General features: G+C 45.6%; 1 protein-coding gene across 1 annotated transcript; it reads right to left on the bottom strand.

Annotated features, from left to right (window-relative positions):
- Nucleotides 1–3,176: 3,176 nt before the first annotated feature.
- Nucleotides 3,177–4,893, bottom strand: LOC119334305 (cytochrome P450 89A2-like). The gene has a single exon (XM_037606896.1). It carries the CDS (start codon nt 4,877–4,879, stop codon nt 3,443–3,445), a length of 1,437 nt encoding a protein of 478 aa, XP_037462793.1. The 5' UTR covers nt 4,880–4,893; the 3' UTR covers nt 3,177–3,442.
- Nucleotides 4,894–16,968: the final 12,075 nt, after the last annotated feature.

Here is a 16,968-nt window from a genome sequence, read left to right as displayed (position 1 = left end):
TGCCAGGCGAGGGGCGCAGAAGTTTAGTCCCACCTCGCTAGCCGAAGGGCGCTCACACCTGCTTATAAGCCCCGCCGCCGCTGCTGTCTCGAGCTCCTCTCTAATGCAGGCCTTCTGAGCCTACCTCTGCTACTCTGCCCTGTGGGGCCTATTGGGCTTGCGGGCCTGCATCCTGGCCCAACAACAGGTTGGGTTTCTAGTCGTATGCAGGCCGCTGTGGCCCGGTAGGTGGGCTTTTTTCATTTAGTTTTTTCTTTTCTGCTTTATTTATTTTGTTTTATTTATTTTTAGTTGTTTTTTGCTGTATTTAGAGTTTCTTTGTGAATATTTTTGATAGTTTTTAGAAACTTTCAGTTAGTGCCGGTAGTTTTTAAATTTGAATAGTTTAAATTTTGAATTATTTGAAATTTGTGTGAATCACTAGTTTGTGAATAACTTAACTTTAAAAATACATTTTCCAGTGATTCTTTTTTATTATGTTTAATATTAGTGTGTTTTATCATTATATTCAATTTGGTAATGCTTAAGTTATTTAAAAATGAAATGCCTTTGTAACGGATGAGTTTTCGTCCGAAACCCTGATACTTCGAAATAGATTGTCCATTTTGTACACGAAGTGTATCCAGTGTTTGCGGTAACCCTCTCTAATTTTTTGCACATGCTATGTGGGTGAAATTATGATACCATGCCAACTTTCATCCTTTTCTGAGTTCATTTGAAATGCTTTTCAATTTCAGGGTCATTTAGCTGAAAAAATCAATAAATGCATGAAAGAATTTGCTTGCACATAAAATTTCTTCGCGTTTCAAATGCCAAAACACATAACTAGCTAACCTAACTATTATAGAGATTCCCTCCTGGGTGTGAAACACAGAAGAAAGTGATGATAGCTAAGCCGATCACATCCCAGATCTTTGGGTGTGAAACTTTTTCTTCGCGTGTGTCCTTTTGCGTCATAGCCATGGAAAATCTTCATCATTTAACGGGATGCTCGGGTCAATATTCACTGTGAATGGAGCACTTTCATCAAACTTTTCATAATCTTCTGACTTGTCTGTCTTGTCATCCACTCCCATGATGTTTCTCTTCCCAGAAAGAACTATGTGCCGCTTTGACTCATCGTACAATGCATTCGCTTCCTTATCTTTTCTTTTTCTTGGCTTGGTAGACATGTCCTTCACATAGAAAACCTGTGCCACATCATTGGCTAGGACGAATGGTTCGTCTGCATACGCAAGATTGTTGAGATCCACTGTTGTCATTCCGTACTACGGGTCTTCCGTTACCCCGCCTCGTGTCATATTGACTCATTTGCACCGAAACAAAGGGACCTTCAAACCACGTCGATGGTCAAGTTCCCATATGTCCTGTATATAACCATAATATGTTTCCTTTCCCGTCTTGGTTTCTGCATCAAAGCGGACACCACCGTTTTGGTTGGTGCTCTTCTTATCTTGGGCGATCGTGTAAAATGTATTACCATTTATCTCGTACCCTTTGAAAGTCATTATATTCGAAGATGGTAACTGAGACAGCAAGTACAGGTCATCTTCAATAGAGGTGTCATGCATGGTACGTGCTTGCAACCAGCTGGTGAAACTCCTGGTTTGTTCAAGCGCATTTTCTCCATCTTGATCTTGTGATCATCGACGACATCGGCAACATGCAACTCCAATTCCATCTTCTCCCCCTCAATTCTTTTCAATTTTTCTTTCAAGTACTCGTTTTCTCTTTCAACTAAATTTAACCTCTCGGCAATAGGGTCGGTTGGAATTTCAGGTTCAGATACCTCCTAGAAAAAAATTCTATGTCAACTTGATGGGCATAATTTGTCATAAACACGAAATGCAACTAGTTTTAAAAGAGAATATACATACCACATCCGAATCATAACAAGGACTAGGGCCGACGGGGACGGATATCAAAACCATGGCACTATATGTATAACAAACAGCGTACGGGTAAGATAATTATACGAGTAACTATATATCCAAATCACAAACATCAATTTTTATATAAAATTTCATGAACAAGAGGCTCACCACAAGGTGGTGCCGGCGACGGGACGGTGCGGGCGATCGACGGTGGCTACGATGGAGATTTAGAAGGCACTAAGTAAACCACACCTACATATGCAAACTAAGTGTTATTTTTGACCTCAAATTGCATATAAATCAAATACTAGCACACATATATATATATATATCCTCCCAAATTACTAAACTCACAAATTAATCACTATATAAACCAATGCAAGAGCTAATCTAGCAATGAGAGATGAAAGGACAAAGTTGCTAACCTTTGTGATCATTTGAATGGATGAGGGCCTTCAAATCTTGATAAATTTTGGGCGAAATATGTGATGAGCTCCAGAGGAAGAGGGGAAGAACAGAGAGGAGAGGGAAAAGGGGAAGAACAGAGCGAGCTCGGGTGGACGAAGGGTTTATGTAGGACGACCTTTAGTACCGGTTCGTGCCAAGAACCGGTACTAAAGGGGCTGGAGGGGCGCCTGTCTGACAACATCCTGCCACCACTCTCATTAGTACCGGTTCGTGGCACGAACCGGTGCTAAAGGTTCGCCACGAACCGGTACTAATGAAAGCGGCCCGGCTAGCCGTTGGAACCGGCACTAATGTATACATTAGTGCCGGCTCAAATACAAACCGGCACTAATGTGCTTCACGATTGACCCTTTTTCTACTAGTGCTAGAATAATCATCAACAATGACGAAGTCATAGAGACAAGCAGTAGTAGTAAGAGTTGAGTAATGAGTGGGACCGAAAAGATCCATGTGAAGCAGCTCGAAGGGTTGAGTCGTAGTCATGATTGTCTTCGAGGGATGCTTGGCCCTCGTCATCTTTCCTGCTTCACATGATGACATTGTTTTGAATATTCTATCCGTGTGGATGAAAAAAGGAGATGATTTGGTATGCCCTTCTTGGAGAGGACCGAGCCTTCTTGCAATTCAAGCTTTGCTCCATGGTGTGTGATTATATTTAGGACGACAAAGTTGAAGTTTGGGTTGTTATAAAATTTCAGGTTAGACCAATTGTTATTAAAACATACTCCTAATAAGTTATTGTGACAACTATTATGAACAAAAAGTTGATCTAGCTAATCAAATTAATGAAGAAATTCTCAAACTTCCGTGCGTTGCACGTGCACTCTTACTATATATGTGCAACATTTACTTAATTATACGCCGGAAACACCGTTACATCAACCACACAAGATAGCAAGAGCACAGAACGATATCATGACGTGCACAGATATACACTAGAGGCGAGATGGCCACCACAAGCTCGTCAGTCGGCATGATGGCCGGCACGGAGTCGCCCATGACACAGGCACACACCACACTGGAAGAAGAAAGACCACGGCTGCCGCCATGCATGCATCCCAACGTGGCCAAAGTAGACGACAAACACCAGACGCCGAGGATTAAGTGCGTCGCGTGAGACGTGCGGAAAGGGGCTTCTTCATCGCCTTGATGAAGGTGTTGAGCTCCGTCATGTCGACGCCGGCGCAGCCCTCCGTCCCCGGAGGCGCCCACTCGAATTCATGCACAAGGGCAGCCAAGAAGCACTTGATGTTCATCATGGCCAGACCCACGCCCGGGCAGAACCTATGCCCGGCGCCGAATGGCATCATCCTTATCTCCTTGGTCCCCGGCAAAGGGCCGACGTCCTCTGCCTCACCGCCGGGAAGGAACCGCTCCGGCCGGAACTCGTCCGGATCGATCCACGTCTTGCCATCCCTTCCCATGTCTCCAACAGTGAACTGTGCAATGAAGTCGCCGCTGGTTTTTCCTCCGACTCCGAGCACCTCCGCTGCGTCGGCATGGACGTGGCGCTGGACGAAGGGCACCTGTGGATGCGAGCGGAGGGTCTCGAGCACGACCGCGTTCAGATACGGCATGCCACGGATGAGGCTCCTGCTGGAGCTGGCGGCCACGGCCCCGCCGGCGCCGTCGACCTCGTCCCGAAGCTTTTTCTGGATCTCCTGGTCGTTTACCAGGTGGGCGAGGGTCCATTCGATGCTTGCCATCACCGTCCCCGTGCCAGCGCCCAGAAACTCCGACAGCAGGTTCACGAACTCGTCGTCCCTAACAGCGCGCCGCCCTGCACCGTCACCCTTGCCTCCGTCTGGGACGCGTAGGTCGATGAGCGAGTCGACGTATGGACGACGGCCGCCACCGTCGCATGTCGGTCGGGACTCCCGCCGTGCGTCGACAAGAGGGAGGTACAACTCGCCCAACCGGCCGTGTATGGCCAAGAGCCGGCGCAGCCGTCTCCACTCCGCGAGCTTGGCCAACATGGTGCCAGGCGAGGCCCGAGCCTCTCCGACGGCAACCTGCTGGAACTCCCGTATCAGGCAGCCCATGACGCGCACATGCCCCTCGTCCACGTCGTCGCCGAAGCACAGGCGCGCGAGTAGCGAGAAGATGGAAGGGTAGAGGTGGTCGCGGACGACGGCGACCACCGGCAGTTCCTTCCCCAAATTGGCGACGAGGCCATGGATAGCCTCACGCTGCAGCGGCGTGACGTGCCCGAGGCGCGACGGGTGGAGGGTCTCGGAGGTGATGTTGCACCGGAAAGCACGCCAGAGAGGGCCGTACCGCGCGGAGGCTAGGCCGTCGCCATACTGGCCGTGTTTCTTCTCCAGAAAGACCAGAAAGGGCGCCACCGGGCGGTCCGAGAAGTCGTCGGCGTTCTCGATGAGCGCACGGTGGGCTACCGCGGGATCGGCGATCCTCTGGATCACCACAGCAGCTGGAGCACGGGCACGACTGGTACTAGTAGTGTAGATGTAGCTACGCCGCCTGATCAGTACGGTCAAGCCCAAGAGAAGAAGAGCAATGAGCACAAGGAACTCCATTTGTTAGATACTCCTACCTGTTGGTTACTTGTGTGTGTGCGTGTGGCCGAGTGTATGCCTTTATATAGCTGTAATCATTTAGGGTAGCACTGATACTACGCATACGTCTCTCTGCCACATGCCCGACACGATATTGTTCTCATTTTTTTAGAAGGTAGGTCATATCTTTTTATAGCAAGATTTGTTGGTTGCTGCTGATCACCCTTGCCGCACCGATGGGTCATATCGTGTCTTGTTATTGATACTTTAGTGGCATTGATAGACACAACCAGTATATCCAAATTAATAACTTGACCGATCGTCCATAATGCTAGCTAAAAATGATTGAGAGTGACATAACATTGGCATGCATGTACACTCACACTTGCATCAGTCTTTTGGTTTGGTTTCCTTTCCTTCCATTGAAAGCTAAAGCTTCGGTCAGTTCTGTGCAGCGTGCTTGCTGCATTATTTGGACTTTATCAAGTGGGAGCAGATGTGCTACATATATATATATATATAATCGTGAAAAAGACTTTTAATCTATTCATTTTCAATCATCGCAGTACAACAAAACACCAAAAATTATAAAAATTACATCCAGATCCGCAGACCACATAGCGATGATTACAAGCACTGAAGCGAGCCGAAGGCGCCTCCCTGTCATCGCCCCTCCATCGCCATAGTCGGGCACAACTTGTAGTAGACCGTCAGGAAATCATCGTGCTAAATCCTAATAGGACCAGCGCACCAGAATAGCAACCGCCGCCGATGAAGAATAACGTAGATTAAAAGGATCCAACCCGAAGACATACAAATGTAGACGGACAACGACCAGATCCGAGCAAATCCATCAAAGATAGATCCGCCAGAGACACACCACCACACGCCCACAAACGATGATAGACGCACCACCAGGACGGGGACTAGGCTGTGAGACCTTTATTCCGTTTTCAAGGAACCGCCGCCGTCTCGCCTTCCTGAGAAGGACACAAACCGTAACAAAACTCAAAGGAACGACTAAAAACGGAGCCCTCCCAAAAAGTGTTTTGTATTGTCTCGTACCATAGCATATCATAATGTGTACTCATCCAGGCTGTGCATAATGAGTATGCACACAACCAACACTAACGCACACACACAAAATATCATGTCGGCAAATAGTAAAGTCATACGTGACCGAAGCTATACTTGCAGATTGAAAAAAAAAACTCCCGAAATGATGAAAAACAGTGATAGCAGTGAGCATCAACACCAACCATATCATGACAACATAAGGATTGCGAGAAAAGGTTCTCCAAAAGGGATGCTTCCAGGAATAGAATGGCACGCAAGCTCTGCCGTTGTTCGAGCCCACTATCGAAGGTTAGATCATGGTTATTCACCCTGAAGATCTAGTCCAAGCAAACTTCGAGCAATGCATTCGCCAAGGTAACGACGCATAAAATGCCGCCATTGCCAGGTAATACAGCTTTGCAATCCTGGATTCAAATTCATCTTTTTGAAAAAAAGTATATCAAAGTACTGAACAAACAATTTGAAATCTAATGATGCGAACCTATCAATTTAACTTCTTATAGCCTTATTCATTAGTATTTATATATATCTAACTCATAATCTGAAATGTTAAAACAATATTCCCCAATCGACTTCTAATCTTCCATACATTAAAAATCTAAAATTTCGAAACTTAGATTGTTACAATTTATATTCATCAAAATTATAAATTAAAAGTGACGTTGGGTTACACAAGAGAGCAAGGGCAAGGAGAAGAAGGATCTCAATTATTTGATAGTCTTATCTATTGGTTTTGATATGCAAAAAAAATCCGCGAGGGGGGGTGAAGGAAATATGCCCTAGAGGCAATAATAAAGTTATTATTTATTTCCTTATATCATGATAAATGTTTATTATTCATGCTAGAATTGCATTAACCAGAAACATAATACATGTGTATACATAGACAAACAGAGTGTCACTAGTATGCCTCTACTTGACTAGCTCGTTAATCAAAGATGCTTATGTTTCCTAACCATGGACAAAGAGTTGTTATTTGATTAACGGGATCACATCATTAGTTGAATGATCTGATTGACATGACCCATTCCATTAGCTTAGCATCCGATCGTTTAGTATGTTGCTATCGCTTTCTTCATGACTTATACATGTTCCTATGACTATGAGATTATGCAACTCCCGTTTGTCGGAGGAACACTTTGTGTGCTACCAAACGTCACAACGTAACTGGGTGATTATAAAGGAGCTCTACGGGTGTCTCCAAAGGTACATGTTGGGTTGGCGTATTTCGAGATTAGGATTTGTCATTCCGAATGTCGGAGAGGTATCTCTGGGCCCTCTCGGTAATGCACATCACTTAAGCCTTGCAAGCATTGCAACTAATGAGTTAGTTGCGGGATGATGTATTACGGAACGAGTAAAGAGACTTGCCGGTGACGAGATTGAACTAGGTATTGGATACCGACGATCGAATCTCGGGCAAGTAACATACCGATGACAAAGGGAACAACGTATGTTGTTATGCGGTCTGACCGATAAAGATTTTCGTAGAATATGTAGGAGCCAATATGGGCATCCAGGTCCCGCTATTGGTTATTGACCGGAGACATATCTCGGTCATGTCTACATTGTTCTCGAACCCGTAGGGTCCGCACGCTTAAGGTTTCGATGACAGTTATATTATGAGTTTATAAGTTTTGATGTACCGAAGGTTGTTCGGAGTCCCGGATGAGATCACGGACATGACGAGGAGTCTCGAAATGGTCGAGACATAAAGATTGATATATTGGAAGCCTATGTTTGGATATCGGAAGTGTTCCGGGTGAAATCGGGATTTTACCGGAGTACCGGGAGGTTACCGGAACCCCCCGGGAGCTATATGGGCCTAAGTGGGCCTTAGTGGAAGAAGAGGAGAGGCAGCCAGGGCTGGGCCGCGCGCCCCTCCCCCCTAGTCCGAATAGGACAAGGAGAGAGGGGGCCGGCGCCCTCCTCCTTCTCTCTCTCTTTTCCGCCTCGCGAATCCTATTCCAACTAGGATTGGGGAAGAAGTCCTACTCTCGGAGGGAGTAGGACTCCTCCTGGCACGCCCTATGATGGCCGGCCGGCCTCCCCCTCTTGAACCTTTATATACGGAGACAGGGGCACCCCAGAGACACAAGTTGATCCACGTGATCATATTCTTAGCCGTGTGCGGTGCCCCCTTCCACCATAGTCCTCGATAATATTGTAGCGGTGCTTAGGCAAAGCCCTGCGACGGTAGTACATCAAGATCGTCACCACGCCGTCGTGCTGACAGAACTCTTCCCCGACACTTTGCTGGATCGGAGTCCGGGGATCGTCATCGAGCTGAACGTGTGCTAGAACTCGGAGGTGCCGTAGTTTCGGTGCTTGATCGGTCGGGCCGTGGAGACGTACGACTACATCAACCAAACGCTTCCGTTGTCGATCTACAAGGGTAAGTAGATCACACTCTCCCCTTTCGTTGCTATGCATCACCATGATCTTGCGTGTGCATAGGAAATTTTTTGAAATTACTACGTTCCCCAACAGTGGTATCAGAGCCAGGTTTTATGCGATGATGTAATATGCACGAGTAGAACACAATTGAGTTGTGGGCGATATAAGTCATACTGCTTACCAGCATGTCACACTTTGGTTCGGCGGTATTGTTGGATGAAGCGACCCGGACCGACATTACGCGTACGCTTACGCGAGACTGGTTCTACCGACGTGCTTTGCACACAGGTGGCTGGCGGGTGTCAGTTTCTCAACTTTAGTTGAACCGAGTGTGGCTACGCCCGGTCCTTGCGAAGGTTAAAATAGCACCAACTTGACAAACTATCGTTGTGGTTTTTGATGCGTAGGTAAGAACGGTTCTTGCTAAGCCCGTAGCAGCCACGTAAAACTTGCAACAACAAAGTAGAGGACGTCTAACTTGTTTTTGCAAAGCATGTTGTGATGTGATATGGTCAAGACGTGATGAGATATAAGTTGTTGTATGAGATGATCATGTTTTGTTGAAGTTATCAGCAACTGGCAAAATCCTTATGGTTGTCTCTCTATTGCATAAGATGCAAGCGTCCAATAATTGCTTTACTTTATCGCTATGCGATAGCAATAGTTGCAAGAGCAATTGTTGGCGAGACGACCACGTGACGACACATTGATATAGATCAAGATGATGGAGATCATGGTGTCATGCCGGTGATGATATAGATCATGACAGTACTTTGGAGATGGAGATCAAAGAAGCAAGATGATGATGGCCATATCATCTCACATATTTTGATTGCATATGATGTTTACCTTTTATACATCTTATTTTTTCTTAGTTTGACGGTAGCATTTTAAGATGATCTCTCACTAATTATCAAGAAGTGTTCTCCCTGAGTATGCACCGTTGCGAAAGTTCTTCGTGCTGAGACACCACGTGATGATCGGGTGTGATAGGCTCTATGTTCAAATACAATGGGTGCAAAACAGTTGCACACGCGGAATACTCAGGTTATACATGACGAGTCAAGCATATACAGATATGGCCTCGGAACACGGAGACCGAAAGGTTGAGCGTGAATCATATAGTAGATATGATCAACATAGTGATGTTCACCAATGAAACTGCTCCATCTCATGTGATGATCGGACATGGTTTAGTTGATTTCGATCACGTGATCACTTAGAGGATTAGAGGGATGTCTATCTAAGTGGGAGTTCTTAAGTAATATTATTAATTGAACTTAAATTTATCATGAACTTAGTCCTGGTAGTATATTGCAAATTATGTTGTAGATCAATAGCTCGCGTTGTTGCTTCCCTGTGTTTATTTTGATATGTTCCTAGAGAAAATTGTGTTGAAAGATGTTAGTAGCAATGATGCAGATTGGATCCGTGATCTAAGGTTTATCCTCATTGCTGCACAGAAGAATTATGTCCTTGATGCACCGCTAGGTGACAGACCTATTGCAGGAGCAGATGCAGACGTTATGAACGTTTGGCTAGCTCAATATAATGACTATTTCATAGTTTAGTGCACCATGCTTAACGGCTTAGAATCGGGACTTCAAAGACGTTCTGAACGTCATGGACCATATGAGATGTTCCAGGAATTGAAGTTAATATTTCAAGCAAATACCCTAGTTGAGAGATATGAAGTCTCCAACAAGTTCTATAGCTACAAGATGGAGGAGAATCCCTCAAGCAGTGAGCATGTACTCAGATTGTCTGAGTACTACAATCGCTTAAATCAAGTGGGAATTAATCTTTCAGATAAGATAGTGATTGACAGAATTCTCTAGTCACCATCACTAAGTTAGTAGAACTTCGTGATGAACTATAGTATGCAAGGGATAACGGAAACGATTCCCAAGCTCTTCGTGATGCTAAAATCGACGAAGGTAGAAATCAAGAATAACATCAAGTGTTGATGGTAGACAAGACCACTAGTTTCAAGAAAAGGGCAAAAGGAAGAAGGGGAACTTCAAGAAGAACGGCAAGCAAGTTGCTTCTCAAGTGAAGAAACCCAAGTCTGGTCCTAAGCCTGAGACAAAGTGCTTCTACTGCAAAGGGATTGGTCACTGGAAGCGGAACTACCCCAAGTATTTGGTGGATAAGAAAGGATGGCAAAGTAAACAAAGGTATATTTGATATACATGTTATTGATGTGTACTTTACTAGTGTTCATAGCAACCCCTCAGTATTTGGTACTAGTTCAGTTGCTAAGATTAGTAACTCGAAACGGGAGTTGCGGAATAAACAGAGACTAGTTAAGAGTGAAGTGACGATGTGTATTGGAAGTGGTTCCAAGATTGATATGATCATCATCGCACACTCCCTATACTTTCGGGATTAATGTTGAACCTAAATAAGTGTTATTTGGTGTTTGCGTTGAGCATAAATATGATTTGATCATGTTTATTACAATACGATTATTCATTTAAGTTAGAGAACAATTGTTGTTCTGTTTACATGAATAAAACTTTCTATGGTCATACACACCAATGAAAATGGTTCGTTGGATCTCGATCGTAGTGATACACATATTCATAATATTGAAACCAAAAGATGCAAAGTTAATAATGATAGTGCAACTTATTTGTGGCACTGCCGTTTAGGTCATATTGGTGTAAAGCGCATGAAAAAACTTCATGCTGATGGGCTTTTGGAATCACTTGATTATGAATCACTTGATGCTTGCGAACCATGCCTCATGGGCAAGATGACTAAAACTTCGTTCTCCGAAACAATGGAGCGAGCAACTGACTTATTGGAAATAATACATACTAATGTATGCGATCCGATGAGTGTTAAGGCTCGCGGCGGTATCGTTATTTTCTGACCTTCATAGATGATTTGAGCAGATATGGGTATATCTACTTGATGAAACATAAGTCTGAAACATTTGAAAAGATCAAAGAATTTCAGAGTGAAGTGGAAAATCATCGTGACAAGAAAATAAGGTTTCTACGATCTGATCGTGGAGACAAATATTTGAGTTACGAGTTTGGTCTTCATTTGAAACAATGTGGAATAGTTTCACAAATTCATGCCACCTGGAACACCACAGCATAATGGTGTGTCCGAACGTCATAACTGTACTTTGTTGGATATAGTACAATCTATGATGTTTCTTACCGATTTACCACTATCGTTTTGGGGTTATGCATTAAAGACAGCTGCATTCACGTTAAAAAGGGCACCATCTAAGTCCGTTGAGACGACACAATCTGAACTGTGTTTTGGCAAGAAACCAAAGTTGTCGTTTCTTAAAGTTTGGGACTGTGATGCTTATATGAAAAAGTTTCATCCCGATAAGCTCAAACCCAAATCAGAGAAATATGTCTTCATAGGATACCCAAAGGAGATTGTTGGGTACACCTTCTATCACAGATCCGAAGGCAAAAAACATTCGTTGCTAAGAATGGATCCTTTCTAGAGAAGGAGTTTCTCTCGAAAGAAGTGAGTGGGTGGAAAGTAGAACTTGATGAGGTAACTGTACCTGCTCACTTGTTGGAAAGTAGTATATCACAGAAACCAGTTTTTGTGACACCTACACCAATTAGTGAGGAAGCTAATGATGATGATCATGTAACTTCAGATCAAGTTACTACCGAATCTCGTAGGTAAACCAGAGTGAGATCCGCACCAGAGTGGTACGGTAATCCTGTTTTGAAGGTCATGTTACTTAACCATGCCGAACCTACGAACTATGAGGAAGCGATGATGAGCCCAGATCCCGCAAAATGGTTTGAGGCCATGAAATCTGAGATATGATCAATGTATGAGAACAAAGTATGGACTTTGATGGATTTGCCCGATGATCGGCAAGCCATAGAAAATAAATGGATCTTCAAGAGGAAGACAGACGCTGATAGTAGTGTTACTATCTACAAAGCTAGAATTGTCGCAAAAGGTTTTCGACAAGTTCAAGGTGTTGACTACGATGAGAGTTTTTCACTCGTATCTATGCTTAAGTCTGTCCGAATCATGTTAGCAATTGCTGCATTTTATGAAATCCGGCAAATGGATAAACAAACTTGCATTCCTTAATGGATTTATTAAAGAAGAGTTGTATATGATGCGACTAGAAGGTTTTGTCGATCCTAAAGGTGTTAACAAAATATGCAAGCTCCAGCGATCCATCTATGGACTGGTGTAAGCATCTCGGGGTTGGAATATACGCTTTGATAAGTTGATCAAAGCATATAGTTTTATACAGAGTTGCGATGAATTCTGTATTTACAAGAAAGTGAGTGGGGGCACTACAGCATTTCTGATAAGTATATGTAAATGACATATTGTTGATCGGAAATAATGTAGAATTATTCTGCAAAGCATAATGGAGTATTTGAAAGGAGTTTTTCGAAGAAGGACCTCGGTGAAGCTGCTTACATATTGAGCATCAAGATCTATAGAGATAGATCAAAACGCTTGATAAGTTTTTTCAATAAGTACATACCTTGACAAGATTTTTAAGTAGTTCAAAATGGAACAGTCAAGGAAAGAGTTTTTTACCAAATATATGGTGCATTTTTTTGAATCACACCCCTCTCTATTTTACCAAATGTATAGAGCAAAACATCAATAACTATAATAACAATTCAGTATTATTACTTTTCTCTTGAAATATATTTTTGTAATTTATTAATTTGTTATAATATTTCTTTACGAACTTGATCAAAGATACAAACATCTGATTTTGTAAAATTAAATACACAATAGTATGTTTTTACAAAGAGCAAGCTTTTTTCACTGGAAAGAATGTGAAAGAAAAATAAAGAAGGGGGCGGGGGAGAAGAGGAGACGGGGAGGCAGGGGCAGCAGGGCCCAGCCTAGCGTGTCGTCGAGTTCCGGCCGAGTCGGGGCGCGAAACGGGTCCGATACCGACAGGGTGAGGCAAGAAGGGGTCGCTCGCCCAGGGTTCATCTTTCCCTTCTTTATACGGATCGGGATTGCGCTTCCGGTCATCAAGGCCATGGCAGTTGAGGAGCCAGGAAAGTGGATGATGAAGTCGTGCACTGCTGCCAAGTATACGGAGGCGGGGGATCGACCATGCTTCGGTGAGGATGGCAGCCGCGAGATCCAGCTACATGGAAGGTGAGCAGCTGCCAGAGGGACGGATCGATCTTTCGATGTCCACAGGACAAGAGCAGGCAGGATCTTACGATCCGTTCGGGTCAAGGAGAGGGGAGGCATGTTAGAGTTAAGGGAAACGTTTGGGAACAGCGCACCGGCCGAGCGTTCGGCCGGTCACGCGTCCACGCACGCGCCACACGGTCAAAGGGCACGCACGCATACATCCCTCTTATCCTTCTCCTTCCTTTTTTTCTCTTCTTTACCACTCATCTCCCTCGTTCCTTCTCTGCTTCCTTCTCAGGCCCTGCAACCATGGTTTACCATCACTGCCTGCAGGCCTCCCAAGGTGCCGCGACCACGGGAATCAGCCGATCCGGCGGCCCTCGGCCAGATCTGCTTGGATCCGCCCCACAGGAGCTCTGCCTCACCGGACCCGGCCACGCCGGAGTTGCAACCGACCGCGCCGGAGCTGCAACTGTTGAAGCTTTTTCCATAGCCACTTGTAGCTCTCATCCACGCTCGTTGCAGCTTTCGCCGTCGCCCCGTAGCTCTCACCAATACTCGTTTTTCAAAAGCTTCATGGTGGAAGCTTTTTTCCATATCGATTGAAGCTTTTTTCCACACCGGATGAAGCTTTTCTTCCATGGCTGAAGCTTTTTCCGATTCAGATCGAAACATTTTTTCACACTGGTTGAATCTTTTCTTGATGCCGCTTGAAGCTTTTTTCCACACCAGATGAAGCTTTTCTGCCATGGCTGAAGCTTTTTCCCATTCAGATCGAAACATTTTTTCACACCGGTTGAATCTTTTTTTGATGCCGCTTGAATCTTTTCTTGATGCCGCTTGAAGCTTTTTTCCATGCTTGAAGCTTTTCTGCCATGGCTGAAGCTTTTTCCCATTCTGATCGAAACATTTTTTCACACCGGTTGAATCTTTTCTTGATGCCGATTGAAGCTTTTTTTTTCATGTTTGAAGCTTTTTCTTCTATGCCGGTTGTAGCTTTTTTCATGCTTGAAGCTTTCTCTGAATCCTTCGGTCGCCGGGGGTTGGGTGCTCGTCGGTCGCAGCACCGGGACTGGACGGTTCCAGCATCCCTGGACGCAGCCGAGTCACACCGCTTCGGGAGCTTGAGGACCATACCATGGCCTGCCCTAGGAGCCATGGCGGGTCTGCAATGGCGGCGAGCCTGCGTGTGCGGCTGCGCTCTCATCTTAGGCGAGGGGAATACGGCAAGGTCGCCGGCGCTCGCCGCAACTTTTCTCTCCCCGACAGCCGGCTGTTGCTCCGTTTTTTCCGATTGATGATGCGGGAGAAGAAGGCGGATAGGAAGAAGAAGGAGGGGATGATGCGGGGGGAGGAGCGCTGAATCGTGCGGCCCGAGGCGCACGCATCGTGGGGCTGCGGTGCGACCGGCCCAAATTTAGGTCGGTGCGCCGTCGCCTAGCAGTGGCCTAGAGTTAAACATGACGCTATTAGTCCATACATGTACGTGTTAATTACAAGTGCGTGTATGCATGTCCGACTAGGACTAGTTTTACAAGCCGACTTGGTTTGGTTAAGCTAGCCCCTATCCACAACGAAAGCAATACAAAGCAAGAGCAAGGCTCGTGCGATCTATCGATCAGTTTGTTTCGTTCGCAAGTGTTTCGCCAACGACGCCGAAGTACGCCGATCCCATCGATCAAGCTAGCCAGCCCAGGTCAAGTACACGTACGCAGGTCTACGGCAAGATACGTGCATGTGCTATTAATTGAGAAGAAATCAATTAAGCAGCCTGCTGGTGTGCTTCGGTGTTAGCCTTGCACGTACGTGTAGCTCCTGGTGATTGGATCTAGCGTTCTAAATCCAGCAAGGCAGAGACTGACAAGATGTTGGTTGAGGGGAAGCTATCAGCCGTCATCCCCAAGAAGAGTGCCGATGGATCTATTGCCCGTGATGCCACAGCAGAAGCAGCGTCGACTAAGATTCTGTCAGGTGGCAACAAGGCCATGTTTCGGGTGCCGGCGGAGGATGTCAAGCTCATTTTGTCCCTGAAGAGGGGCGACCTCCCCAGCATTGACTACCTGGACGACCTGGCCGAGCTGTACACTCCGGAGGAGATTGCCGAGAGGAGGCTGCGCCACCAGAGCGATCTGGAGCTGTTCAAGAGAATTGACGACGACTTTGAGGAGTACCAGAAAAAGGTCCGCGAGTCGGTTCAGAATCATGGCTACTTTGAGGTCGACTACGACTACCTTGAAGCGAGGAAAAAGATCAATGCATGGACCAAGGCGCAGTGGGCCAAGATCAAAGAAGATGTCAAGATCACTGTTTGTGCCCCTGATGCTGATCAAGCCACGCAGGGTTACATCCAGTATGTCGACTCCGATGACGATGATGCGTCTGATTCTGAGTATGATGATGATTCCGAGTCAGAAGACAATGACTGATTTCCTCAGCGATGGAGAGAAAGCTGGGCATGCCTGTATGCCGTAGTACATATTGGGGTTATCAATCTATGTTATAGACCCATCCATGCTCTATCTTTATTATGTCTGCATCTATTCTATCTACGTTATTGGTACTTGCCCCGTTCAACACCAAAGTACAAATATGTGCTGCTATCGCAATGTAGTCATCGATGCTGATCAGGTTATCAAGAGCATTCTTTTTTGCTACTGCAAATATGTTCTGCTATTCGGAGTTTCAGACCACTGTTTGTCACAGTTTTTTTAGACCGGTTCTAGATTTTATTGACCCCTCGCCTAAGCTCGGAATTGAGTGATTCTTTTTGCTTTGAAAACCTTAAGTGAATAATCATCTTGAGAAAAATATCATGGAAAAACATTCAGAGGAAAAGTTTTTTTTTTGAATGTTGGCAGGAGAACTGCCAAATTCATTGATCAGAAGAAGGTGTTACAAGAATCCTCACAGGAGGAAAGCACCGAAAAAACAGTGCAAAAAGAAAAGAAATAAAATGGACCCGTCGGCAGCACCACAAACCCAAGCTCTACCATCAATCGTGAAGACCATCGGATCCATCGTCGGGATTCTCCCAGGTGACGCCCCCAAGGAGGAAAACGATGTTGAGAACACCACCGTCACCCGATCTGGCACTGCCCGATCTTAGGTTTTCAGACGGAGATCTCACGCCGTTGGATAGGAAGGGCAAGCGGCTCCTTAATGATACCTCCAAGGAGGAGGACGAGATCCGTGGATGCCGCTACCGTCGGCAACGACAAGGTCGATGCATGATTTTCATCCGGAGCCAAGCCTTCCACCAACAATCCTAGGATCCGAGGCCACCAACGCCACGGAGCATCACAGCCCCATGCGAACACTACCAACAACGAGTACGTCGAAGCCGCACGCAGAACTCGGCGAGCACACGCCAACCTGGCCGGTCCGCACAGCCGCTCGCAGACCTTGGGCGAGCCAAGCCGGATCTGGCCATCCTCTACCTCCGTGCGCAGAACTAGGCGATCCTCCGCACCGCAGCGCACAAGAAAGGTCGAGGGAAAGCCGGACATAGCCGGTCGGCA

The sequence above is a fragment of the Triticum dicoccoides genome, chromosome 7A, assembly GCF_002162155.2.
Source record: "Triticum dicoccoides isolate Atlit2015 ecotype Zavitan chromosome 7A, WEW_v2.0, whole genome shotgun sequence".
NCBI lineage: Eukaryota > Viridiplantae > Streptophyta > Magnoliopsida > Poales > Poaceae > Triticum > Triticum dicoccoides.
This window is presented reverse-complemented; position numbering and strand designations above follow the sequence as displayed.

Bases quoted from the DNA above. Each gene is read 5' to 3' on its own strand.
- LOC119334305 (XM_037606896.1), bottom strand. From the start codon at position 4,879: ATGGAGTTCCTTGTGCTCATTGCTCTTCTTCTCTTGGGCTTGACCGTA.